This window comes from Boleophthalmus pectinirostris, unplaced genomic scaffold, assembly GCF_026225935.1.
Source record: "Boleophthalmus pectinirostris isolate CB_2022bp ecotype Guang Dong unplaced genomic scaffold, ASM2622593v1 HiC_scaffold_16, whole genome shotgun sequence".
Lineage (NCBI taxonomy): Eukaryota > Metazoa > Chordata > Actinopteri > Gobiiformes > Gobiidae > Boleophthalmus > Boleophthalmus pectinirostris.
Window position 1 is genome coordinate 33,018,037 of NW_026571095.1, and position 25,964 is coordinate 33,044,000.

General features: G+C 41.4%; 1 protein-coding gene across 1 annotated transcript; it reads left to right on the top strand.

Moving 5' to 3' along the window:
• Positions 1-539: 539 nt before the first annotated feature.
• tmeff1a (transmembrane protein with EGF-like and two follistatin-like domains 1a) lies at positions 540-20,432 on the top strand. The gene is made up of 10 exons (XM_055151384.1): positions 540-687; positions 7,086-7,195; positions 8,649-8,778; positions 12,360-12,389; positions 12,480-12,576; positions 14,711-14,859; positions 16,408-16,461; positions 17,217-17,337; positions 18,741-18,902; positions 20,348-20,432. Exons 1-10 carry the CDS (start codon positions 540-542, stop codon positions 20,430-20,432), a joined length of 1,086 nt encoding a protein of 361 aa, XP_055007359.1.
• Positions 20,433-25,964: the final 5,532 nt, after the last annotated feature.

Sequence of the window (25,964 nt, forward strand, 5' to 3'; positions counted from 1 at the left end):
CTCTCTGCCTCCAAGCCCCCTCCTCCCTCTTTCTCCATCTCTCTCCTCTCTCTCTCTCCTCGTACATGCATCTTCATCGCGCTTTCTCTCTCTTTTTCCTTTTTTTTTGCCTCGCTGTTTTCTTTACGCATCACGTCTGCCGCACCGCACCGCCGCCGCGCCTCCTCCTCCTCCTCCTCCACCGCCCGTGACGCGCTCCGCCGCACAGCGCACCGCCGCGACACGAGGTGAGCGCTGCGAAAACAACTCCTCTATTTACACACGCGCGCCGGGACCTGCACCTACACCCCTTCACGCTTCTTTGTTGTTGTTTTTTGTTTATTTTTTAATCCCTCTGTTTCGCCAGGATGCTGCCCTTGAGTCGCGCCGCTCTCCCACCGCGCCCGCACCGGATCAACGTGGCCGAAAACGACGCGTCTTAAGGCGGGCATCTCCATCCACCAACCCTCCCTCCCCAGGAACGCACTCGAGCTCCGTGTTTTTGCCTCGGTTCTGGTTCTGGTTCGGTGTGTTGCGGTGGTTTGTGTTCAGGCGTCGCCATGAGAGCTCCGGACGGGGGCGCGGACAGGGGCCTCCGGTGCCGGGGATCGGTGTGCCTGCTCTGGCTGCTGCTCTACGTGCCTCCGGCGTGCGCGTCCTACTCGCCCCAGAGCGGAGAATGCCGAGGCAAAGGCCGCGACTGCACAGGTGAGAGCGACGTGCGCCACATTGTTTGTCTGATTTCACGTTTTTTTTCCCCGTGTTGTTGTGGTTTTTGGAGAGCTAGCTGAAGCCAAAAGGCCTGCCAGGAGTACGACTTAAAGCTTCAATATTACGCAGAATTGACTCGTGTGAGCTTTAAACCGTGTTAAAACCTCCAAAAACAGACCTGGACTTGTGTTTTGATTTGTATTTGTTGTCTGTCTACGTTTCCAAACCTCAAAATGCTCTGTTCACCTCGATAACATGGGCACGTTAAACCCAAAAAAGCTCAGAAACACGCTCCGGATCACGTGTCCAAAACCAAATTCATTCTAACATTTGGTTTTATAAAAGTATAACAGGTCTATTTATTAAAAACGCAGCTCTTGTGGCCCTTGTGTTAGTCCAGGGCTGTTTGTCTGGGACTAAATTCAGGTGGATTTTACTGTAGCACACTGCGAAAAAAACAAAATCTAGTCAAGTTAAGATGAGTTGAATTAAGAAATCTTTATCATGATTTGAGTACATTTCATTTGACAAGTAAAAATGATCCTAGCCAGTTTCACTTCGTGGAAACCGTCTGACCTCGCAGCGTTAGGGTTTGTTCGCTCGACGGTAGGGGGTACTTTTTTTATTTAACCATTCGCTGCTGTTTGATCGTCAAGTATGTAATGCAACAAATCCCGTAGGAAGAAGATCAATAACGTCTTTCCCCTTGATGAAATTCACCAAACATTCTCTTTGTTTCCTAGACAGACTGGTGCCGCCTAGTGCCTTCACTCAATTTTATTTCTCTCCAGCGACTAGGTCAGGAATCGGAATACACTAGACCAGGCATGTCCAAACTATGGCCCGTGGACCAAATGCGGCCCTCTGACAAATTTTTCTTGGCCCTCAATCTTCCAGGAGTATAGGCTCAAATTACCTTGCATCAATGAAAAATTTACTTTTTATTGCAAGTTTTTTGAAAATCTGCCTTGATGAAGCCAATATTTATTATTTAGTGTGTTGTTTTACGGACCTTAGCATGAATAAAATCTGATGGCTCATTCCAACGTGTTAAACATGCACATATTTAAATTATTTACTGAGCAATTATTTATTGAGCACCAGTCTACGGCCCTCGATCAACCCTCTGCTTCTTCTATGTTTAGATATGTGACCCTTGATGAAAAAAGTTTGGACACCCCTGCACTAGACGGTTCGCAAAAAACCCCGGAAGTGTGAGTTCAGGCACCAGCCAATCAGCGAAGAGCCACATATTCCGTGTTGGCAACGATTCCTGAGATCGAGGATTTAAAGCCGGGAACAAAGAGAATGTTTGGTGAATTTCATTAAGGGGAAAGACGTTATTGTCCTTCTTCCTACGGGATTTGAGAAAAACTTAATATTCTAACGCTGCGAGGTCAGACGGTTTGTACGAAGTGAAACCGGCTGATGAATTAGGCTACGTTGATCCGGCTTTAAATCCTCAATCTCGGGAATCGTTGTTGTTTATGTCTCTTCGCTGATTGGTTGATGCCCGAACTCGCACTTCCGGGGTTTTTGCAAACCGTCTAGTGTATTCAGATTCCTGACCTAGTCGCTGGAGAGAAATGAAATTGAGCGGAAGCATTAGGTGACGTCAGCGGAATAAAACTTTTTGTACTTAAAATAAGAAAATCGAATGTTGCTTGAATTAATAAAAAGACACTTACTCTATTGGTAGATAATGTTACTTGTCAAGTTGAATTTACTCAAACAAAGTTAAATATTTTTAAATTTAAGTCATTATAACTTACCTCGACATTGTATTTTTCTAGTGCATGTTTTAAAGAACTGTATGATTGTGAGGGCTGAGCACACTATGGCATCACACAATCACAACAGCGTCTTAACCTGCAGATAAAGGACACACACAGGCCAGAGCTCGTATCAAAGCTCAGAACCTCCAGAATTCCCCCACTGAGCTGCAGACGTGTTGGAGACGTGTGGAGACACTTTTTAAAATATTCCATCCAGTCGTTGTATTTGCAGAGGTCGCTGGTGCTAGACTAGTGCATGTCAATGGCCATAGTTATCCTGCCACTAAAAACAGTCTTACCCACCTCCACAAAACACCCGAAACAAATCTATTATTACACCAGACTGTCCATGTGAACGTCTTTGTTGATAGAATAATTTCAGAAGTAAAACTAACCTTGCGTTTGAAGGATTTATGTCTGAGCTGCTGCAGCAGTGAGTTGTACTTCTTCATAAAAGTTTGGCAGCGGCGGACTGATATATGAGAAAATAGTCCCTCAACATGTGACGATTCATGCGATGCAAGGTTGGTTTTACTTCTAAAATTTTTCTATCAACACAGACATTTACATCGACAGTCTGGTGTAATAATACATTTTCTTCAGGTGTTTTGTGGAGTGGGTAAGACTGTTTTTAGTGGCAGGATAACTATGGCCATTGACATGCACTAGTCTAGCACCAGCGACCTCTGCAAATACAAGGACTGGATGGAATATTTAAAAAAGTGTCTCCACACGTCTCCAACACTCTGGCTCACTAGGAAATGAGGTCCTATGTCCAAAATTCTGATCTGTCCCTTTAAGTTAACATCCTTAAATGATCAGCTCTGCCTCTTCATAATGAGATTTTACTAGAAGTTTATATTTACTAATGCTGGTACAGTTGAATTGTTAAAAATTCTAGATTGTCTGTATTTTTATACCGAGGGCTCAGTCTGGTCAGCACTCCCTCCGTCGTGTCTCGAGTCAGAACCAAACATGATCGTCCAGTATGTGTGTGTATATATATATATATATATATATATATATATATATATATATATATATATATATATATATATATATATATATTTTGGATATGGATGGACCATGTGTGTCTCTGATTGGCTAATCCACCTGTCAATCACACCCTTTAAACTGTGGGAGATTCAGCGGTGACCAGACTCACATCTTCATAAAGTAGGGATGTAACAATAATCGAAATATCAGGAAATCGTATTGTCAGTAATATCATAGACAATCACAATATATCGAATTACAAGTTTCTTTGCTTAAATTAAGAGTTATGGTGCAGCAATAGATAAAAACTGTGACTTAAACTGCAATGCCGGACATTTGCACTGCATTCGGACTGAACCAGGACTAAAACAGGACTAAACCAGGACTAAACTGTTTTCAGTCCTGGTCTCAGTCCCGGTCTCAGTCCCGGTCTCAGTCCCGGCCTTGTTCTGGTCTGGTCCCGGCCTCAGTCTCAGTTCTGGTCCTGTTCCCGGTCTCAGTCCTGGTCTAGTCCCTGTCTGGTCACAGTCTGGTCCCAGCGTCAGTCCTGGTCCCAGTCTCAGTCCCGGTTTCAATCATGATCTGGTTATGGCATCAGTCCCGGTCTCAGTCCCGGTCTCAGTCCCGGTCTCAGTCCCGGTCTCAGTCCCGGTCTCAGTCCCGGTCTCAGTCCCGGTCTCAGTCCCGATCTCAGTCCTGGTGTCAGTCCTGGTCCTATTCCTGGTCTTAGTCCCAGTCTGGTCGCGGTCTGGTCCCGGCTTCAGTCCTGGTCTGGTCCCGGTCTCAGTCCTGGTCTCAGTTCTGGTATGGTCCTGGTCTCAGTACCGGTCTCAGTACCGGTCTCAGTCCTGGCCCTGGTCCCAGTCTGGTCCCGGTCTGAGTCCCAGTCTCAATCACAGTCTGGTCCTGGCCTCAGTCCCAGTCTCAGTCCTGGTTTCAGTCCTGGTCCTGTTCTCGGTGTTAGTCCTGGTCCTGTTCCCAGTCTCAGTCCTGGTCTCAGTTCTGGTCCTGGTCTCAGTCCCCTGGTCCTCTCAGTCCTGGTCTGAGCCCTGGTTCTGTTCCCAGTCTCAATCCTGACCTCATTTCTGGTATGGTCCTGGTCTCAGTCCCGGTCTCAGTACTGGTCTCAGTGCCGGTCTCAGTCCTGGCCCTGGTCCCAGTCTGGTCCCAGTCTGAGTCCCAGTCTCAATCACGGTCTGGTCCTGGCCTCAGTCCCAGTCTCATTCCAGGTCTCAGTTCTGGTCTGATCCCAGTCTCAGTCCTGGTCCTTCTCTGGTCACGGTCTAAGTCCTGGTCTCAGTCCCGGTCTGGTCCTGGACCTGTTTTAGTCCTAATCAAACACTGAAAAATCAAATCATTATCTGTTTTTTTTTGTTTGTTTTTTCATTTTGGTTTTGAAGACAAAGAAGAAAATTGTTGTTTTTGCATTTTCTTTTTTTTTTTTGGGGTTTTATTTTGGAAAACAAACGAACAAATGATACAGGGATTTTTCTGGAGCACAAGCGAAATAACTCACAAACATCAGTCAACCTGCACGACTTTTTATAATTTGAAAAAGCGCTCATGCAGTTTCTTTGGACGTGCACAGGCCCAGTAATCACAAACACACGAACCATAAACCGGCTCAAAACATCGACTCTGAAAACTGACCCACCCTCCATCTTAAGTTTCATTTTCTTTCGCTTAGACCACCACGGCCTTTAGTCTCCGCACAGTCCTGGTTGAGTCCTGGTCCGGTTCCAATCCCAGTTATTTTTGTCCTTTTGGAAATCAAGCACCGGGAGAGCGATCAATACTTTTCTCCCCGCCCCCTCCAGCCGCATTATCCCACATAGTCCTGGTCTGGTCCTGGTTTTTTATGAACAAACCAGCGCTCCTCTTCTTTTATTGATGCAGAATAATAGAGTGTACAGTGTGTGCGGGAGCAGACTGGCCCGTTACCATGGTTACAACCAAAACAACGAGACAGGCGCATAAATAATAGAAAGCTCGGGGATTTATATCAGATCAATAATTCTCCCTCCAAGACGAGAGCAGCGCGCAGCTCAGTCCTGCTCCTGGTTTAGACCTGGTTAAGACCTGGTTAAGTACTTTGTTTGCTTCTGGTTAAGTCCTGGTCCTGATTTGGTCCTGGTTTCGTCCTTTTTAAGTCCTGGTTAAGTCCATTTCAAATTTTGGTTCAGTCCTTGTTTTGTCCTGTTTTATTTGTGGGGTTAGTTCTGGTTTAGTCCTGGTTAAGTTCTTGTTTACTTCTGGTTAAGTCCTAGTCTTGTTTTGGTCCTGGTTTAGTCCTGTTTAAGTCCTGGTTAAGTCCATTTCAAGTTTTGGTGCAGCCCTTGTTTTTTCCTGTTTTATCTGTGGGTTTAGTCTTGGTTTAGTCCCGGTTTAGTCCTGGTTTAGTCCTGGTTAAGATCTGTTTAAGTTCTTCTTTACTTCTGGTTAAGTCCCTGTCCTGGTTTGGTCCTGGTTTAGTCCTGGTTAAGACCTGGTTAAGTTCTTCTTTACTTCTGGTTAAGTCTTGGTCCTGGTTTTATCCTGTTTAAGTACTTGTTTAGTATTGGTTAAGTCCATTTTAAGTTTGGTTCAGTCCTTGTTTTGTCCTGTTTTATTTGTGGGTTTAGTCCTGGTTTAGTCCTAGTTTAGACCTGGTTAAGACCTGTTTAAGTTCTTCTTTACTTCTGGTTAAGTCCTAACCCTGGTTTGGTCCTATTTAAGTCCGTGTTTAATACCGGTTAAGTCCATTTTAAGTTTTGGTTCAGTCCTTGTTTTTTTCCTGTTTTATTCGTGGGTCAATCTTGGTATAGTCTGGGTTAAGTCCTGGATTGGTCCTGGTTTAGTCCTGGTTTAGTCTTGGTCAAACCTGGTTAAATTCTTGTTTATTTCTGGTTAAGCCTTGGTCCTGGTTTGGTCCTGGTTAAGTCCTGTTTAAGTCCTTGTTTAGTACTGGTTAAGTCCATTTTAAGTTTTGGTTCAGTTCTTGTTTTGTCCTGTTTTATTTGTGGGTTTAGTCCTGGTTTACTTCTGGTTAAGTCCTGGTCCTGGTTAGGTCCTGGTTGAGTCCTGGTTTACTCCTGGTTTAGTTTAAGACCTGTTTGAAGTTCTTGTTTACTTCTGGTTAAGTCAAGGTCCTGGTTTAGTTCTGGTTTAGTCCTGGTTTAGTCCTGGTTAAGACCTGGTGAAGTTCTTGTTTACTTCTGGTTAAGTCCTGATCCTGGTTTGGTCCTGGTTAAGTCCTATTTCAGTCCTTGTTTAGTACCGGTTAAGTCCATTTCAAGTTTTGATTCTGTCCTTGTTTTATTTGTGGGTCAGTCTTGGTATAGTGTGGGTTAAGTCCTGGTTTGGCCCTGTTTTAGTCCTGTTTTAGTCCTGGTGAAGACCTGTTTAAGTTCTTCTTCACTTCTGGTTAAGTCCTGGCCTTGGTTTGGTCCTGGCTTAGTCCTGGTTTGGTCCTGGATAAGACCTGTTTAAGTTCTTGTTTACTTCTGGTTAAGTCAAGGTCCCGGTTTAGTCCTGGTTCATTTTGTTCTCCACCAAAATGTATCAACTCAACAAAGTCTTCATTACACCACCCTCATTTACACATGTCTGTTTTAATGTTTTCTTTTTTTTTCCGTGTCCCCGCAGACTTGTCCCAGAGGAAGAGCGACCTGCGCGTGTGCGATGAGTGGAGCTGTCGGTACGGGGGCGTGTGCAGAGACGACGGCGCTCAGCTCAAGTGCGTCTGCCAGTTCCAGGTCAGGATTCACCAGCAGCTCAATGGTTTACGCCAGGAGTGTCAAACTCATTTTGGTCCAGGGGCCATATTGAACCTACTTTGATCCCAAAGTGTCTGGATCAGAAAACTCATGTCGTATAAACCCCAAAAATAACAATAAGTTCAAATATTTGTGCAGAGAAACACAAATCTATTACAGAAATCCTTTTTAATTGATGAACTCTTTTTTTTTTTTACAAAATATAATATTAAGAACAACTTGAAACTTTAAGAAAAATGCAATTTCAACACAATGTTTTAACATGAAGTGGTATGCAAATTGGAAAGTCAATTTTTGTTGTAAAATCCTGCACTCGGCTCCACTTTTCTCATTTGTGACATTTTTCTGATGAGGGTGTCACGGTCAACAGTCAAAACGATCGTCCTTTAAGAGCGTTTGGAAAGAGACAAGTCTTTATTTGTGCTGCTCTGGTGGGAGGGGCCACGTACAGAGACGCTGGAGATGCTGCTGTGATAAACACCGCAGAAAATTAACAAGATTTTAATAGAAAATATAATTAAACTATTCAGCTGAGGGCCAGATGAAAGGTCTTGGAGGGCCGGATCTGGCCCCTGGGCTGTATGTTTGACACCTGTGTTTTATGCTCAGGACAGGAGTACCTAACTGGAGGACTGGTCTAACCTACACACTGTCCTCTCTATCACACACTATCCCCATCTGTCCACATCGTCCCCTCTGTCCCGTCCTTTTTCTCTCTCTCATAACACGACCCATTGACCGCCGTGTGCAGGGGTCAAAGGTGCCCTCAGATTGATGGCTGAGCTTTAATTGAGTATAGATTCAAAAGCTGTGAGTGTGAGAGACGCGTCCACAGATAAACAGCTGTGTTCGTGGGACCGCGGTGGGGGGGGACAGAACAACCAGAACAAGCCCCGTAAATCTCTATTATTTATGATTCAATTCAATTAACATTCCGCTGCGGTGTTCTGGCGAGCCTCATGCATATCCATCACGTTTATTGAAAGCACGTTCTGTATAATTTCATGAATAAATTAAATTGAAACCTTAAAATGACGATCAAATTGCTGGAGGGCGTCTAAAATAAATATTGTTCTATAGGGAGCTGTAGGCGCCAATCACTCGTAGAAATGTTCAGGGGCAACATGTGTGAATATTCTTTAGATTTTGCACACTATTTTTATAAGAATTTTCAAAAATAAGTTAAATTTTACATGTTTTCTGCAAAATAGTTTTAGAATGTATAGTACAGTCCACATAATAATAATAATAATAAAACAATAAATCAAGCTGATAAGACACAATTATTCATCCCTGAGCATTAATACTCACTTCCACTATTAAATGTATTTGACTAAATGTGTCACCACCTTGTAGTAATGAGCTCTGTTCCGCTGTGAGCTGCTTCGGCTCATTCCACCCACATGAGTCTGGTGTTGTCTCTTATTTCCAGTGCGACAAGGACTACATCCCAGTGTGCGGATCCAACGGAGACACGTACCAGAACGAGTGCTACAGACGCCAGGCCTCCTGCAAACAGCAACGACTCATCAGCAAGCTGTCGGACGGGCCCTGCACTCATGGTAACGCTGCACGGCATTCTAACACCAAGTCACTGTAACACTAAGGCTACGTTCAGACTGCAGGGCTTAACGCTCAATTTTTTTGTGAAATCCGATGTTTTTGCGAGGTCGTTCACATTTCCAATTAAATGCGACTTGTATGTGACTCCAGTGTGAACATTAAACGGACCGAAAGTGTCCCGCATGTGCACTGGAGACACGACGACGTCAACCGCAGCGAGCGTGCTCTGTGTTTACGGAAGTTGTCCAAACACGGACGCGAGCATTGAGCACCTGGAGATTTTAAAGTTCCTCTCGTACCGGAGCCAGAACATGAACAACTTACTTGTTTTAAGGAGGAGATTGAGAAGGAGAAGGACGAGGTTTTTGGCCGTGGTGTTTTGTGGTTCAGTCCGTTGAAAGGAATGTGTGGATGTGGAGACGGAGCCAAGAGTGGTGAGTGGTGATGTGCTTCGCTTCAGTGACACGGAGAGATACGACTTCAGCGCAGAATAGTGACGTTTGTGGCTTGTTGATAACGTGTAAGTGGGATGAATGCACTTTGGCCGTTCAGACTGAAGTCACATGTCAAAAGATCAGATATGTATCAGTTTCAGGAGCACATATCCAAGTGTCCTGGGTCACATTTGAAAAAATCGGATCTGTGTCGTTCAGACTGTCATTAAAAGATCGGATACAGGTCACATAGAAGCCAAAAAATCGGATTTGGGTCACTTCAGGCTGCAGTCTGAACGCAGCCTAAGAGCCCGATCTTGCCCCCTAGTGTAAGCATTTAGTGTGGAGCGTGGAGTTCTAATCAGGAGGTGTGCCGTGCCTGAACATCAGGTGGAGCAGAGCAGACTGAGGGCGTGGTGTGGTTCGTTCAGTGAATTGCCAGAATTGTAAAAATAAATATCAAACGAGTCCGCTGAAATCTACATGTAACATGCTCAAGACTTCTTTTATTTGGAAATATATTAGGATGATAAATGCTTAACATTCATAACATGTTCGTGTGCTGTGCAGGAGTTGTCCGGATGCCCACTCGCAGCAGAGCACAGCCCCTCGTCTGCCTTGTATAGGCTCAGCTCCGCTCTAGAGTTTGGTTTGATGTGGATCTGTACAAAAGCTGCTCATTCACATGAGGCCGTTTACAGCGATGTCCTAAAGTCTGTTTTCTTCTTACTCTGTCTGTGTCCTAATGCTGCGATGTCGATTTCCTCACATTCTCACGGCTGGATTCTGCGCGTGCATTCACTGAGCTCGGGGCTGTGACAGCGGAACAGACGCACGGATCATATCTGTGCTCGAAGCTGTAACATCAGAAACACTTATATGACAATAAACATATTCTGTAATCCATGAGACATCCACCGGTGTGGGGCAAAATGCAGTGGACAACCATGAGACGAGAACGTGAGCGGTTTATTGTCACGTTTATAACTTTTCCTCGCACTCCGCATTGCTGCCTGTGATGAGGCAAAGTTTACAGACATTACCCACTTCAGCCCCCAGCAGCAAAGTACAGCCCCACCTGGGCACGCCCACTCCTTAACGCTTCCACCTAGTGCTAAGACTGGGGGCAAGATCGAGCCCTAAGTCTCTGTAATACCATGTTACTGTAACACTGATCACTGTAACACCAAGTCTCTGTAACACTGATCACTGTAACACCACATACACATGACTGTAACTCCACTTCACAGTAAAAACGTACACATTTAATCACATGCTGTTTCCACTCACTTTAAATACACACATTTTCCAAATTGACCTCAGGAAAGTGCAGAACAAATCTGTTTTTAGCTGCTTTTCTGTCAAAAATCACCGCTGGGTGTTGGTTATTTGGTTACAAGATTTTCTGTGGTCCTGATAGAGCGGACAGTTTGGTGCAGCTCCAGACTTGTACTGATTTTTCCTCTGATTGAGTGGCAGATCAATTTTAATTTGGAACCATAATTACCACTGGATTAAACTCAGCATGCTGAGTCAAAGGCAAACAGAGCCATCTGGTCCTGATCTGGTCCTGGTCTGGTCTTTGGTTCTTATACCCATTTATGGTCAAGTCCTGCTTTGATCTTGATTCAGTCTCACATAGGAGTGTTAAAGATATCGCAATAACATTTTAACTTCTAGATTATTTTAAGAAATCCTTAATGGGAGAGTTCAAGCTTTCACAAGGATCAACAAAATCGTCCACTCTAGAATGAAAGATGTTTTAAAATTTAATTTAATCAACCTGCCTCCATACAGTAGAGTTATATGGGACATTATAACTTCATGTCCCTTTATATGGACACAAGGATCAGTCCTTAAAGCAGCATCTGCACACACCACACTTTATAGTCTTGTACTCAACAAGATTTCAACAAAATGTCCTGAAGTATTTAGTTGTTTTCTAATTCTGTCAGTCTGATTTATTTCAGTTTTTAAGAATTTTTGGCAATTTTTCTGTGAAATTTAGTTTACTCAAATTCTAAATATGATACAAGATATATCCCCTCTGTCTGTTTTTGTTTCTAATATGTCAACAAAAAGAAGAAAGACTAAATTTAAACCTGGCTTTTTCCATGTTTCAGTTTGGAGATGATTTTAGATGTTTATGAAAACATCACGTGATGAAAAAAGTGTGCTAAATATGTCCATATGTACTTTTTACGTAAACCACAGACGAAGTTTCAAATTGATAAATCTAAGGTCATGTTTACACTGAAACGAATCACCGTATCGGAAATGATTTGCGTCCAGACACGTCGTTTCTGTGTCCGCAGTCCTTCCCTATCCACGCAGCTTTGAGTATATTTGTTTACGTTTTACAGAAACAAAACCGCATGACTAATTTGTATAAACTGAGCACTCAAAAATCAGCTCGCTCTTTGTGTGCTGATGTGGTTCAGCTTCTGTCGGACTAAAGGGCACGACTCAGTGGAATATGAGTGTTCTTTCTGTGACAGAGGGGTGTTCTGCTGATGGTGAGTCTGTTCTGTGTTTCTATCATGTTGGAGATGGTTCATGTTAAACTTTTCAGAGATTATACGTCTGCAGGTCATACGCACAAACCGTTTATAAATGGACATATATTCTAGCCTCTTAGCGTTCTGGCGGTGAATTACTTCGTGGTGCATAGACCTACATCAGCGTATCAGCGTTTTCAGGCGTCCACACGGTGCTGGACCAGATCTGTACTCAAATTTATTCGTGGGAGTTGGAGGCACCAGATCGTTCCGTCTCTGGAGCCGTTTTCAATCGGATTAGTGTGAACGAACACTGCATCCACAACGAAAAGGACTCGAATACGAACTAGTGTGGACGGGGCCTGAATTTAGTTTTAATATTTATAACACAATCTCAACAGAAAAAACAGATTTAGCTGGAAATACAACAGGTGAGCTGATTTCTCCCTCTCGAAAAAAAAAACATTACAATCACAATGTTTTCAGGCAGATCTTAAAACTTTTATTTTTTGTGCATTATGTCACTGTGGTAACTGTGCAACATTTCACCATAGAGATACATGTAGAACACCCCATTGTGACGTAAGTGCAAATATGATTGTACAGTGACTTTACCTCGCACTGACCTGTTCTCTCTGTGTTTGCCAGAGCCGGGATCGGGTTCTGGAGATGGAGACGGTAAGTGGGTATTTATTTTGAAAGCGTCATGAGGAAGTCCTGATCTCCACAGTCCTGACCTCTGACCTCTGACCTCTGTGCGCTGTGCAGACGCCGAGGGCTCCACGCCGGACCTCAGCCGCAAGTTCACCAAATGTAGCACCTGCAAGTACGGAGCGGAGTGCGATGAAGACTCTGAAGATGTGTGGTGAGCACCGGCCACAGCAGGACTGCACTGGGACTGGACTAGAAGTGGACTAGAATTGGAATGGCCCTGGACTAGACTTGGACTGGACATGGACTAAACCTGGACTGGACTAGACCTGGAATGGACTAGTGTTGTCACAATACTAAAATTTTCGATTTCAATATTAAGGATTAGACTCTATACTCATTAGCTTTCAACTTTAAAGTCCTTATACTACTACTACTACTACTACTACTACTACTACTACTACTACTACTACTACTACTACTGGGTCCGGTCAAGTGGTAACGGAGGGAAACGGGCAGATTTTTTACATTCAAATGTCTCTTATTCAGAAACTAGAGGGACTATTGAAATAAGTAAAGTATCAGAATGTAGGAAAGAGTTACACTCCAACAGGGTCAAGTTAAACCTGTGATATTCTTTCAAGTTGTTGAGAAAAAATTTAAAAACTCATGTCGGTAACGGAGGGAATGAAATATGCAGCACTTTTTGGGCAATAAACACAAACAGTGATAACTCTTGGTTCTCACTTACATATCCTTAACAAACTGGTTTGAATATTTGCTTCATATAGTTTTCTACCAAATGGTACAAGATTAGGTTGAAAAACCTCTTACTTTTTGAGTAATGAGATTTTTTATTAAGAAAGGTCATGGTAACGGAGGGAAAAGTAACGGAGGAAAATTGTGCAAACAAGTAGAAGGTGCATGATTTTGTATAATTTGTCAACTTTTTTCTTCTGAATACTTTAATATTACTTCAAAATGAAAGAAACTATTTCTATAAAATATGTCAGTCCTTCTAAGCAAATTTTATCATTTTAAATACTTTTTTTTTTTAAATCATGTCCCTTCATCAACAGTTCAAAGATCGAATAACACAAGATATGATGAAATACATCAGTTTATTTACATGATTTTCAGGTCTTTGAAATTTGGGAAATAATTTTTGTTCCATGTTTCATACATGGTCTGTTTAAAACGTATGTAACTTTAGAACCAAAAACGGTACAGAAAAAAGGTAAACAGTTTCATAAACTAGAGTACATATGTATCTGTTCAATACATTTTTATATCAGATGCATTAACTTGAATTTTTGTCCTTGCTGTTTACTTCTGCTTGACCGGGCCCTACTACTATTATATTATACTATACTATACTATACTACTCTATGTGCTCTTATACTTGTTCTGATACAGCTCAAGACCATTGTCCAAAGTTTTTTGGTCCTCTGATAATTTATTTTCATAGATTCTTTTTTTCAGGTTTAGTTTGTTTTCACACCCGACAGTTTGGACGGCTCACTAACAGTCAAGTAACGTTATTGATTTGTGATTGGTCAGCTCATTTAAACAGGCTTTCGACCGGTGGAGGCTCCATCTGCACTCTGAGTTCTTCAGGACAGTAAAAAAGCCTCATCCTGGTTTAACCTTTAACTTCCTGTGGGCACGTTTCTGCATTTTAAGAACCGCGTTATGGACAGGACAGAAGACGACAAACATCGTCGCTGGATTAAAGAGGTAGTTGAAATACAGAAACGTGCCCAGAGGACGTTAAACCAGCACGAGGGAGTTTTTTTACTCTCTCACACCTGGGGTACTGTTCTGAAGAAGGAGAGCTGCAGGTGGCGCTGTTGTTCTGTCTTCACCGGTAGTGTGTCTGTGTCTGAGAGTGTGTAGTGTGACAGTATATCCTCTAATGAATCAGGCAAGAGTCAAACATTATTTAAAATGTATTTATTATTTATTTATAATTTATTGGTAGAACAGTAATGGAATGATAACAACAACAGCTATAATAATTATAATATTAAAGTATTAATATAATTATTAAAACAGTCCAGTGCCATAAATAAACCAGCAGAATCAACCAGCAGACATCCAAAACAATGACTTTGGCTTAACAATTCTAATAAAACTACTGTATCTGGGGACACAAATATGTTGTGTTCATAAAATAAAAATCTTACATTACAGTTCCTTTAAACTAAACCAGGATTAAACATAAACAAGATTAAAGCAGGGCTGGAGTGATAAAGTTAACCAGGACTCAAGAAAACTCACTCAGGACTCAACAGGACCAGACCACATCACATAAACCAGGTCTTCACAGCTGCCGTGTTGTTGTCCAGGTGCATCTGTAACATCGACTGCAGCGGGCACAATGAGAACCCAGTGTGCGCCACAGACGGGCACTCGTACTCCAACCCCTGCCTGGTGCGAGAGGCCTCCTGCATGAAGCAAGAGCAGATCGACGTGCGCCACCTGGGCTTCTGTGCAGGTCAGGACCACGTTACCCACAATCCTCTATTCAGGACTGTAATACCCACAAGTCAGGGCCACACATAAAATCTGTTTATCCAATCCAATAAATTTGATGGACTATCGCGGAGATTCTGTGCCGGCGAAAGGGCGAAAGGCGAAATTGACGACTGTAGTTTTGCGAGGATTCGCGTGGTTCAGAGGGACGTGCTCAAGGTGGGGGGTAATTGCTGCGGGAAACACTGCCAACCCAATCACGGGCGGGTTCCCTGGTGAATATTAAAGAGTCGAGCCTTCCGTGTAGCTGCACATATAGTGGCGGAATGTAAACACACACAAATTGGAAGAATTCACTCGTGCACAGCCCTGCACCGAACTGAAACAGCACAAATACATGGTGTTCCTTTGGCTATAACAGGGCAGCCGCAGGGTCTTAAAAGTCTTAAATTTCATGTTCCTAAAGTAAGACCTTAAAAACTCTCAAATTATGTTTTCCAAGTCTTATTTTTTTCCACAAAGGTGTTAAATTTCATTAGCCTATTTTTTTGTTTACTCAACAGGCTACAGTGTAAATGTTAAATGGACGGAGGAAAAAATAAAAAGTGAAATCATGTAACGTGAATGAATGTCTATTTTGGAGTATAGTTTGTCTTGTTAGAATATTATAAATCATTTTTTGGCCATTTTACAAGCAATGCATCCTACTATAAATGAGTTCTGAATGAGACTTTATAATAAAAGTATTTTTGGTTATTTAAAGCAGTGAGTAATGGTCATTATTAGAATTGGATCTGGTGTTTTTGGCCCACATAATGGGTGCGATGTTGGTCTTAATTTCCATTTAAGTGGTCTTTAAAAGGTCTTTTAAAAAGTCCTAAATTTGGGGTAGTCAAACCTGGGGATACCCTGTATAATATTCAACAGTAGGACATAACACTTATCTGTGTCCATCAAAGATATTCCAAAGTAAGTTACACACTGGAGCTTTAACACTGATGTCTTCTTATATATGAATCTAGACTGTAGTAATGCGGCTCTTTGATTTAGAGCAGACATGTCAAACTCAGGCCTGGGGACCAAATGTGGCCCACTATATAATTATATTTGGCCCACAAGATCATATCAAACATGTATTAGAGCTGCCCTCCGGCTACAGATAGACTATAGAGACATTATTTTATTAAAATGTTGTTATTATTTTATATTTTGCTTGTTCTGGATTCAGTGTTTAAGCAAAACTATTATTAAACATTTATTTTAATATGAAAAGGTTGAACATTACATATCTCGAAAGAAGAGAAAAACTTGCAGATGTTGTTGAAATTTTTCTGTAAATATTTAGTTTGGCCGACGACTTTTAATTTTGGCCTCTGTGAATTTGAGTTTGACACTTCTGATTTAGAGAATAAACAACTGATTTTGAACTCCACAGACTAAGGTTTGAGGGTTCTGTTATACCCAGTCTGAGTGAAGATCCCTGCTGTCAGTCCACTGGAGGTTATCCACTTTAGGCCGCCTCAGAAAGCAGTTCCAGTGTGAACGTTCATTATGATCTTTGTGTTCACAGCCGACAAAGACAAGATGGGCAAGAAGGAGGACAACAGCCCCTTCAAAGTCCTGGGTAAGAGCCTCCCTCACTGAAGCCTGCTGCTGTGTGTCATGTGTCAGCGCGTCCTTGCTTGTTTACAGGGAATCATTGTGATGGACGATGGACGTGCTGAGAATTATGATTGGCGTTTACTATAATTTCTCTTTAAATGTAACTAATATAATTGTTCATTTATTTTAATTTGAATACTATACACCCTTTTCTACTTAAAATGTATAATTTCATTATTTTACTAAACTAATTACTCATCCAGGGCTTTGGCAGGTAAGGGAAAAAGCTTCCATTTAAGTCGAGTTAGTACAAAGACACAGCAGGTTATATCAAAGGCAGCACATGACACAGATGTAATTTTATGCTTTTACTACACGGTTACCTGGATGGAGGAGAATTAGAACTTTATGGAGACTCGTTTGGATTAATCTTTACGCACACTCACTCCTCGCTGGATATATTTACCAATGAGGAGCATGATTTTGGCAGAGTTTTGGTGAATAATGGCTATAAATGCCTGGCAATGAAGACTGGATGTTTTCGGTTTCCTGCAGCTTTTCTGTTTTAACAGTGATATGACACACATGTTGAGTGCAGTCGTGTCACCTGAGCACCTGCACTGTTGCGATGATGTTTCTGTCAGGCTACTCGTCATTTAATTTACAGTGCAATCCCTGCAACATTTTTAGGTTAACTAGGCCTACAGAAAATCTATTCTAAATCTAAATCTACAAATCTACTCAGTATTAACTTTGTCTCTGTCGTCTCTGTGACAGACACCGGAGTGGACCTAGGAGAGGCGGCTCGTGCTGGGGTGCCCGTGCCTTGCTCCAGCAGCTACGCCGGATACTGTGTCCATGGCAACTGTGAGATGCACTACAACACCGCCACCTGCAGGTCAGACACATACACTGCATGTGTTTTGTATTATCATTGCTTTTGCTTCTGAATTAAATATGAGCATTTATGCTGTGAAGTGTCTATGAACAACCAAAACCAAAACACATTTAAGATCATTCTATTTAGGATTTAACTAAAATAGTAATAATAATAAATCCCCATTTTTTTTAAGGTTTCAGAGTTTATTTCCTGGTTGCAAATCCTGACTAGGGAATTCCATTACTGTTACCAAACAACCTTGTGGAACACTGGGCCAAAACTTCTCCTGTGTCTCTCCTCTCACAGACAATAATGATGATATAATACAAGAAAGATAAAAACCTGTCATATGTGCTCCTAATTGTGTATTGATTGCTGTTGTTTTGACAGCTGTACTTACTTTACACTCCCCATCTCTACCAGCAGAGGGCACAAGAGCTGTTTTAAAATACTAGTGTTTAAAATACAGTGTTCAGCTACTCACAGTCTACATACAGACATGGACAAAATTGTTGGTACCTCTCTGGAAATGAAACAAATATCAACAATAATCACTGAAATACCTTGAAACTGATAAAAGCAATAATAATAAAAAACATTACTGAAAATTGTCCAACAAAAATCAAACACTGTTTTTCACCTGTGGTTTGACAGAATTATAAAAAAAAATAATAATAATAATGCAACTGGCCTGGACAAAAATGATGGTACCCTTAACTTAATATTTTGTTGCACAACCTTTTTAAGGCAAACTCTGCAAAGAAACAATTTCTGTGATTTCAATGAACTTCTGCTCTAATCAACAGGTATTTTGACCCATTCCACGTGAGCAAACTGTTCTAGTTGTCTCAGGTTTGAAGGGTTCCTTCTTAGTTTCAAGTTATTTCAGTGAAAATTGTTGATTTTTCTTTCATTATCAGAGGGGTACCAACAAGTTTGTCCATGTCTGTACATACTATTAATTTAAGTTATAAAATATGTTATAACAACACTCAAAAGAAATGTATATTAGATTTGTGTCTCCACATACGAGGTTAACATGTTCAAATACAGATCAATTGTAATGCTGATTTATTACAGAATCACTGGACATGATTACCCATTTACTTTGGTAAACTTTGGTGTTTTGGTTCTTAAGATAATTAACCAATCAGAAAGCAGAATAAGCCTTGTATGAGAATCCAGTTGATTTAAATGTAAAAGGACTCAGAGACTCATGAATCAGTGCAAGTGCAGCCTCAGTGGGTCTGCTTTAAATATCTTGACAGGCCTTTCCACAGGACAGTAGCTGATGGAAGTATTGACTCTAGAGTTTTTGTCCATGTGAGGTGAGCTTTGACCGCTCTGTGTGTGTCTGTGTGCACATGTGTGTGTGTGCACATGTGTGTGTGTGCACATGTGTGTGTGTGTGTCCTCCGCAGATGTGACGCGGGGTACAAAGGCCCTCAGTGCACCGAGCCCCAGGACTTTAACGTGCTCTACGTCGTCCCCAGTGGACAGAAACTGCACTACGTCCTGATCGCCGCCATCATCGGAGCCGTGCAGATCGCCATCATCGCTGCTGTGGTCCTGTGCATCACCAGGTACGACTGACCACAGCACTGACCGCAGCACTGACCACAGCACTGACCGCAGCACTGACCGCAGCACTGACCGCAGCACTGACCAACACTGACCACAGCACTGACCACAGCACTGACCAACACTGACCGCAGCACTGACCGCAGCACTGACCACAGCACTGACCAACACTGACCACAGCACTGACCACAGCACTGACCAACACTGACCGCAGCACTGACCACAGCACTGACCGCAGCACTGACCAACACTGACCACAGCACTGACCACAGCACTGACCAACACTGACCACAGCACTGACCAACACTGACCACAGCACTGACCACAGCACTGACCAACACTGACCGCAGCACTGACCACAGCACTGACCGCAGCACTGACCACAGCACTGACCAACACTGACCACAGCACAGACCACAGCACTGACCGCAGCACAGACCACCACTGACCACAGCACTGACCACCACTGACCACAGCACTGACCACAGCACTGACCGCAGCACTGACCACAGCACTGACCGCAGCACTGACCACAGCACTGACCAACACTGACCACAGCACTGACCACAGCACTGACCTCAGCACTGACCACAGCACTGACCAACACTGACCACAGCACTGACCGCAGCACAGACCACAGCACTGACCACAGCACTGACCAACACTGTCTAGTGTGTTGTTGTGTTTGGGATGACTTGAGCAGAGCTGGTTAAAGTGCTGCATTTCATTACTTAAGTTAAACTAAAGATACACCTGGTCAAATATTACTCCAATACAAGTAAAAGTAGGAATGTCAGTTTATTACTCAAAGTACTGAAATATTTGCTGTAGAAACAACTTAAGTATTTAATAATTATTAGATTAGAAAGACAAAAACATTGGTTACAATGAGCACATCTCAAATGGGAATTTAGATTCAATCAATATTTTGTATATTTATCTGCTATAAAATAAACACGATAATAATCAAACTTCAGTCTTGTTGGAAGTGCAGATGTTAACAAGCCCTAAAATTGTTGATACTGCAGCACATCCTGAACAGAACACCTGCTGTGTGTGTGTGTAGCACTTGAGTGTGTAACAGCACATGTGCACGGGTCATTTAAGGCTTTAAAAATGGGACAAAATGGAAACAATATGAATGTGTAAAACAGCTTCACAAAAGTACTTTGTACTTGAAGCCTTTTTTAAAGAAATACACTGAAGTTTAAAGTATTATGTTTGTCTTTCACGACAGATGCTTAAAATGAATACTCAAGTACTTTTGCTTAATTACTGACGACCTCTGGACCTGAGGGAGTTTTTAGTACCACTGATGTGACAGCAGGGGGAGCACTCTGACTGTGTATAAAGAGAATAATACTGCATTAGAAGTATTCTCCTCAGAACATACTTCTAATTGAACCACCAACCTTTATGTCTGAATCTGAACTCTTGTATTTTTCAGAAAATGTCCGAAGAACCAGCGCGGACGTCGACACAAGCAGAACCTGGGACACTTCCCCTCAGAATCCAACTCGCGCATGGTATAGCTCCGCCCCCTTCTGGAGCCTTCTCACCCTGCGGGAGGGCATCTGGACACCACAGCAGAGGGCGGGGCTGCTACACGGGGCCTTACCACTGGACCTCCCTCTTTTTTGGAGAGACTTCTGGTTCTATGCCCAATGCCTGGCTCAAAGGAACAATGGCCTTGATTGTCTTGTGGTGGAGGAGACGTCTGCAGCTTCTCCAGGTTTGGTCCATGAGTTCAGGTCTTCATTTTGGTTCGTCTCCATTCTGATCTATGACAGAATCTTTTGGACTCTGTTCTAAACTCGTGTTATTGTAAATGTAATCTGATTTTTTATGTCAAATTTAAGGCGAGACACTGCAGGTGAACAGGGAAAAAAATGTACATTTTGAGAAATCAGTTTAAAATTTCTACTTCTGTAGTTCACTCACATAAATGTAAGAAATAAATGTATCATATGTTTTTAATCATGTCATGTTTTCATATAGAAATAAATCATTTTATGTCTATAAAGGCCAAATTTGAACTTTGAATCTCAAAAACAGATACAGCCAAGGGTTTTTAAAAAAAGATATATTATTCGTTTTGTCTTATTAGATACAAAAAAAAAATCCAGAAGGATTTTGGATATCTGATTTAACTTGGATGTCTTATTTTAATTAATCTCACTGGAAAATTAAAAATTAATAAATAAATCAGGCTTGAATTAGATATCAGAAAATCTTTCTGTACTTTTTAGCAAAATCCTGTCCAGTACAAAATTATAAAGTTTGGTTTTACATCCCAATGAGAGTTTTGATAAAACAGAGTTTGAAGTTACAAAGTCTCATGTAACTTTATGGATAAAATTAAATAAAATTTGAAAAGATCTTTCGGTGCCGAGAGGACTGTTTTGTTGTTTCCACATGGACGCTTGTTACTAAGAGACCAAATAACCAAAAATCAGATTTAAAAAAAGGTTTTCCCTGTAGTGTCTCCCCTTTAATGTTTTGTGTTTGTTCTGTTTTTTGACATTGACGGTTGAATGTTTTATAAATCACTCGGAATGTAAAAGCTATCACCAAATTACTTTCTCCTTCTGTTGCCATCAGTTCATTGTATGATTTTATTTAAACTCAAATCTACATCATGTTACCATTTGTAAAAACACAGGTATGAAATTAATACATAAATAAACAAAACAAAATAATTATAACTACATTTCTCCAATTAATCTTTGTGAGAAAAACAGATCTATCCTACTTTATTTCACTTTATTTTACTTTGTTTGTTTGTTTGTTTGTTTGTTGCCTGGGGTTTTCATGGAGCTTCCTCACTGATGCTCACAGCTCAGGATTTAAACAAAATGTCATATGTTTTATATTTATTAACATTATTATAAAAGTTTTAAAACTGAACTTTACAGCACAGTAATAGGACAGAAATAACAGTGTGACTGGAGTAATCCCTGTTGTAGCCTTGTTTCCTTATGATTTTATTAAACTGGTTCCCTGGGATCCAGACCTGGTACTTTGCCATGACATCGTGCTGGGGTGTTCTACATGTATCTCTGTGGTGGAATGTTCAGCAGTTACCACGGTGACACGATGCACACATTAGCAAACGTCAAAAAAGATTTAAAATGGGTTTAAGCAGCACGTTTTCATAATTTACCTATTTGTTTAACAGCACAAATCAGATCAGCTGTGGCATTTTTTTATGGTCAGACTGAGTTAAAACAAAGATCAGATTAAAGAAGCATTAAACTGTTCCGGTTCGTTCGTACTTGTTGATATTTGGTCCAAAATTTATCCCATTTTAGACTTGATGTGGACATGGGTTTGTCAAGTTCTAGTCCTGGTTTAGTCCTGGTCTCGTCCAGGTTTTGTTTCGGCTTTAGTCCTTAATGTTATTTTTGGTGTAGTGTATGTACAAGTGTGAATGCACCGTTAATCTGAGGTGAGGGAGGTGTTCTAAATGACGGTGACCAATGAGCTCCTTCGTTTCACATGTGTCATTGAAATGAACAAATCTGATTGAACAAACATGTTTCAGGTTTAAAATGCGACGAAGGGCGTTGGGACCAGACTGATGTCCCTCCGTATAAAAATACAGACAGGTATCACTCTGGACTTGCCAAGCAAACAAGCTGGCCTAATTTACCTCAAACTTGTTTCAGGGTTGGATTGGATTAAGAATTTGTTTGTTTTCTTGAGTAGTTTTTGTGTAATTACATTTTAGTGACCATCAAATCCAATCAAAATCACTTTATTTGTCAAAGTTTAAACACACTGAGCAGTAAAATACAATAATAACAGAAAATCAAACGAAAAGTCTCAGTGCAGCTCAACAGATAGAGTCATGAGATCCAGGGCAGTTTGAGGAAGGTAACCTGATTCATCCGTCCAACCTCGCAGTGTTAGAATTTGTTCGCACGACGGTAGATGAGTTTTTTTTTTTATTTCACCAATCGCTGCAATTTGGTCGTGACGTATGTAATGCGCCATTAACGGGATGGGGTTAACTGGTATATTAAGCTTTTCCCAAATCCCGTAGGAAGAAGGACAATAACGTCTTTCCCCTTGATAAAATTCACCAAACATTCTCTTTGTTCCAGCTTTAAATCCTCAATCTTGGGAATCGTTGACAACACTGAATATATGGCTCTTCGCTGATTGGTTGGTGCCTGAACTTGCACTTCCGGTTTGCAAACCATCTAGTGTATTCCGATTCTTGACCTAGTCGCTGGAGAGAAATGAAATTGAGCGGAGGCACTAGGTGGCGCAAGCCTTAGGACAAAAGTGTCTCTCTTCTGTGTCCTGAAGCCCGGGCATTACAGCAGCCCCCAGGGGGAACAGGGGGACTCTGGAGACACAAAATAAAAGCCTTTCCTCTGGACGGTTTTCTTTATTTTGGTTTAGAAAGCCGTTTTGCATTGTATAAGTATGCAGCATTTCAGAACTAGTTGGTTAGAATAGTTATCTCCAAGCACGATTGCCAAAAACAAATCCAATAGTCCTTAATCCTTGTCCTATGAACTGCACAAGCTGCACTTCTTAGTTGGTCAAAATCCCCAAATATTAAGTTAAAAATGTAACATAAAAATTAAAAATTCACACCACAAGAGCAGCCAGCGACTATTGAACCACTGAATCCATCCAACTGTCATATTACTACACTATTACTGTGCTGTAATAGTGTTTAATAGAGTTTATATAGATTTAATTTTCTGTTTTGTCCGTGCATTTGTTGTTTTTTGTCGTTGAAAATGATCCATGTCTCCAAAAGCACAGCCCAGAGTTCACCGTGTGGGTCCAGCGTTCACATGTTTGTATTGATTTTTTGGTTTGTTTTTGGTTTGAAATGTCGTCGTGGTGAGATCTGATTGGACGCTCGGAGGAGGGGAGGAGTCTTCAGTGATGTCCTGTACTTGTCGTATTCTGTGAAATGGAACTGTGTAATGACCACTTTTTCTGCATGTTTCCCATTGGACTCAGGAGCCATTTTAAGCCCCGCCAAAATAAAACAACTTTCTACAAAATAAAGGACTGACGTTTTTTTTTACTATTACTTTGTTAACATGGATGATTTGGAATTACAGCTGGCTACGTTCGAGATCATTACAGAAACATAATCACACGCACAAATCCCTGACGTTTTGGTGCAGCTCGCAGGACGTACGCTACACAGATGGGACAGGAACAGTGACTCCAGGAAAAACAGGAGGGGGGCTCTGCATCTACATGCATGAAGGTTTGTGTAACAACAGCACTGTATTGGACAGACACTGTTCTCCTGACCTAGAGTTCATGTCGGTGAGATGCAGACCCTTCTTTCTGCCTACAGAGTTAGCTGCAGGAGACTATTTAATAAGGCAAATCGTAAAACTGTTTAGCCAAAATTCCACCAACATGTTAAATTCCCAACAAGAGTTAGAACACTCTGGACCATGTGTATTCTAACATCATGCGTGCATACAGAGCCATACCCCTCCCCCACCTGGGCCAGTCAGACCATCTCTCCCTGTTCCTCACCCCTGCAGACACCCCCCTCAGCCGACAAAAAAACCCCAGAAAGACTGTCCGTCACCACCGGGCCTGACGATGTCCTCTCCTGACTGCAGGTGTGCTTTGAATAAACACAGTGGAGAAACAATACACACGCCAGCTTCCACCTCTTCAACCTGTTGCCTTCTGGCAGGTGCTTCAGGTCCAGTTCAGCCAGAACAAATAGACTCAGGGACAGTTTCTTTCCCAAAGCTGTCACCATACTGAACTCATCTTTACACTGAGAACTGTTCATTTGTTTTTTGGGGTTTTTTTGCACTTTGACAGAGCAGCTCTCAATCTCATTAAACTGTATAATGACAATAAAGACATTTTATTCCATTCCAAACTTCTGTGGAAGTGTCTGTGGAAATGTTTCCAGGTCCAGAGGCCATGAAGATAGTACCAGAAGAGTCCAAAAAAAAAAAAAAAAAAAAAAAAAAAAAAAACTGTGGCAAGGGCTGGTTGGAAACACCCAAAGACTCAGATGTAGAGGTGACGGCTCAGAAGGCTGCAGTGGTGAGTCTGAAGAATTAGGAAACGTTTAAGACCGTGACAAAGGCAAGACAGTGTAGTGTAGATTCAACCATTATCTCATAACAGTTCAAAAACTTTAAGTTTTTGTATTGTAAATTTACATTAAATAGTTTATTAATGACGCAGAGAGAGAGTAGATTGAAGAGAAACAATCCCATATGCTTTTTGCTAAACACTGTTTGTATGTTTAACGTCAATTGACTTGTTAGAAATGTAGATTGTAGAAAATAAACTCACAAACTAAAGTTAAATCAATGATTTTTGTGTGTTTATTACATTGACATGAGTGATTTAGTCTGCAATGTTGCTACAACATCTGCATATTAGTCAGAGCTGCAGCATATAAATATCATTATGAACTATGATTTGGCACTTACAGATCTTTAGAGATGTTTAAATGTTTTTTGTCATGAAAAACCCAACAAATATGCCTTTGAAAGATAAAATATTGTATTAACTTGGATTTCAACCACAGGGAACCCACACAACCCTTACATTCTGCAGGAAAACAGTCATGTGACCTCCTTAATGTTTTGGAGATTATGAAAAATAGTTGTTCAACATTATAAAATGGATAATTAAGCAAATTAGACCGTAATAAAGGTCAAATGCAGTGTTTTCATATGGTCCATTTTGTGACATGTGCAGTTCTCAGCTCCAGTGTTACATTAGACTTGGTTCCATATCCAGAAATATTAGTCCTGGGGGTGTTGTTAATCTGGCAAAGTTTGATGCTTGTACCATAAAAGTGAACTATTTCAGCTCCACTACTCATCAGCTTTCAACATTAAAGTCCAGGCAGGTTCTATAGTGGTCCATGGGTGTATACTACTACTACTACTACTACTACTACTACTACTACTACTACTACTACTACTACTACTACTACCCTACCCTACACTACACTACACTACACTGTGCTCTTCTACTTTTAAATTTATTCATACTTGATCATTTATTTTCATAGATTATTTTTTTCAGGTTTAGTTTGT

What these genes read in the sequence shown, in the direction of transcription:
- tmeff1a (XM_055151384.1), top strand. Translation starts at nt 540, where the DNA reads ATGAGAGCTCCGGACGGGGGCGCGGACAGGGGCCTCCGGTGCCGGGGA. An exon ending in GAAGACTCTGAAGATGTGTG is followed by an intron (nt 12,577 to 14,710) that starts GTGAGCACCGGC and finishes GTTGTTGTCCAG; the next exon opens with GTGCATCTGTAACATCGACT. An exon ending in GTGGTCCTGTGCATCACCAG is followed by an intron (nt 18,903 to 20,347) that starts GTACGACTGACC and finishes TGTATTTTTCAG; the next exon opens with AAAATGTCCGAAGAACCAGC.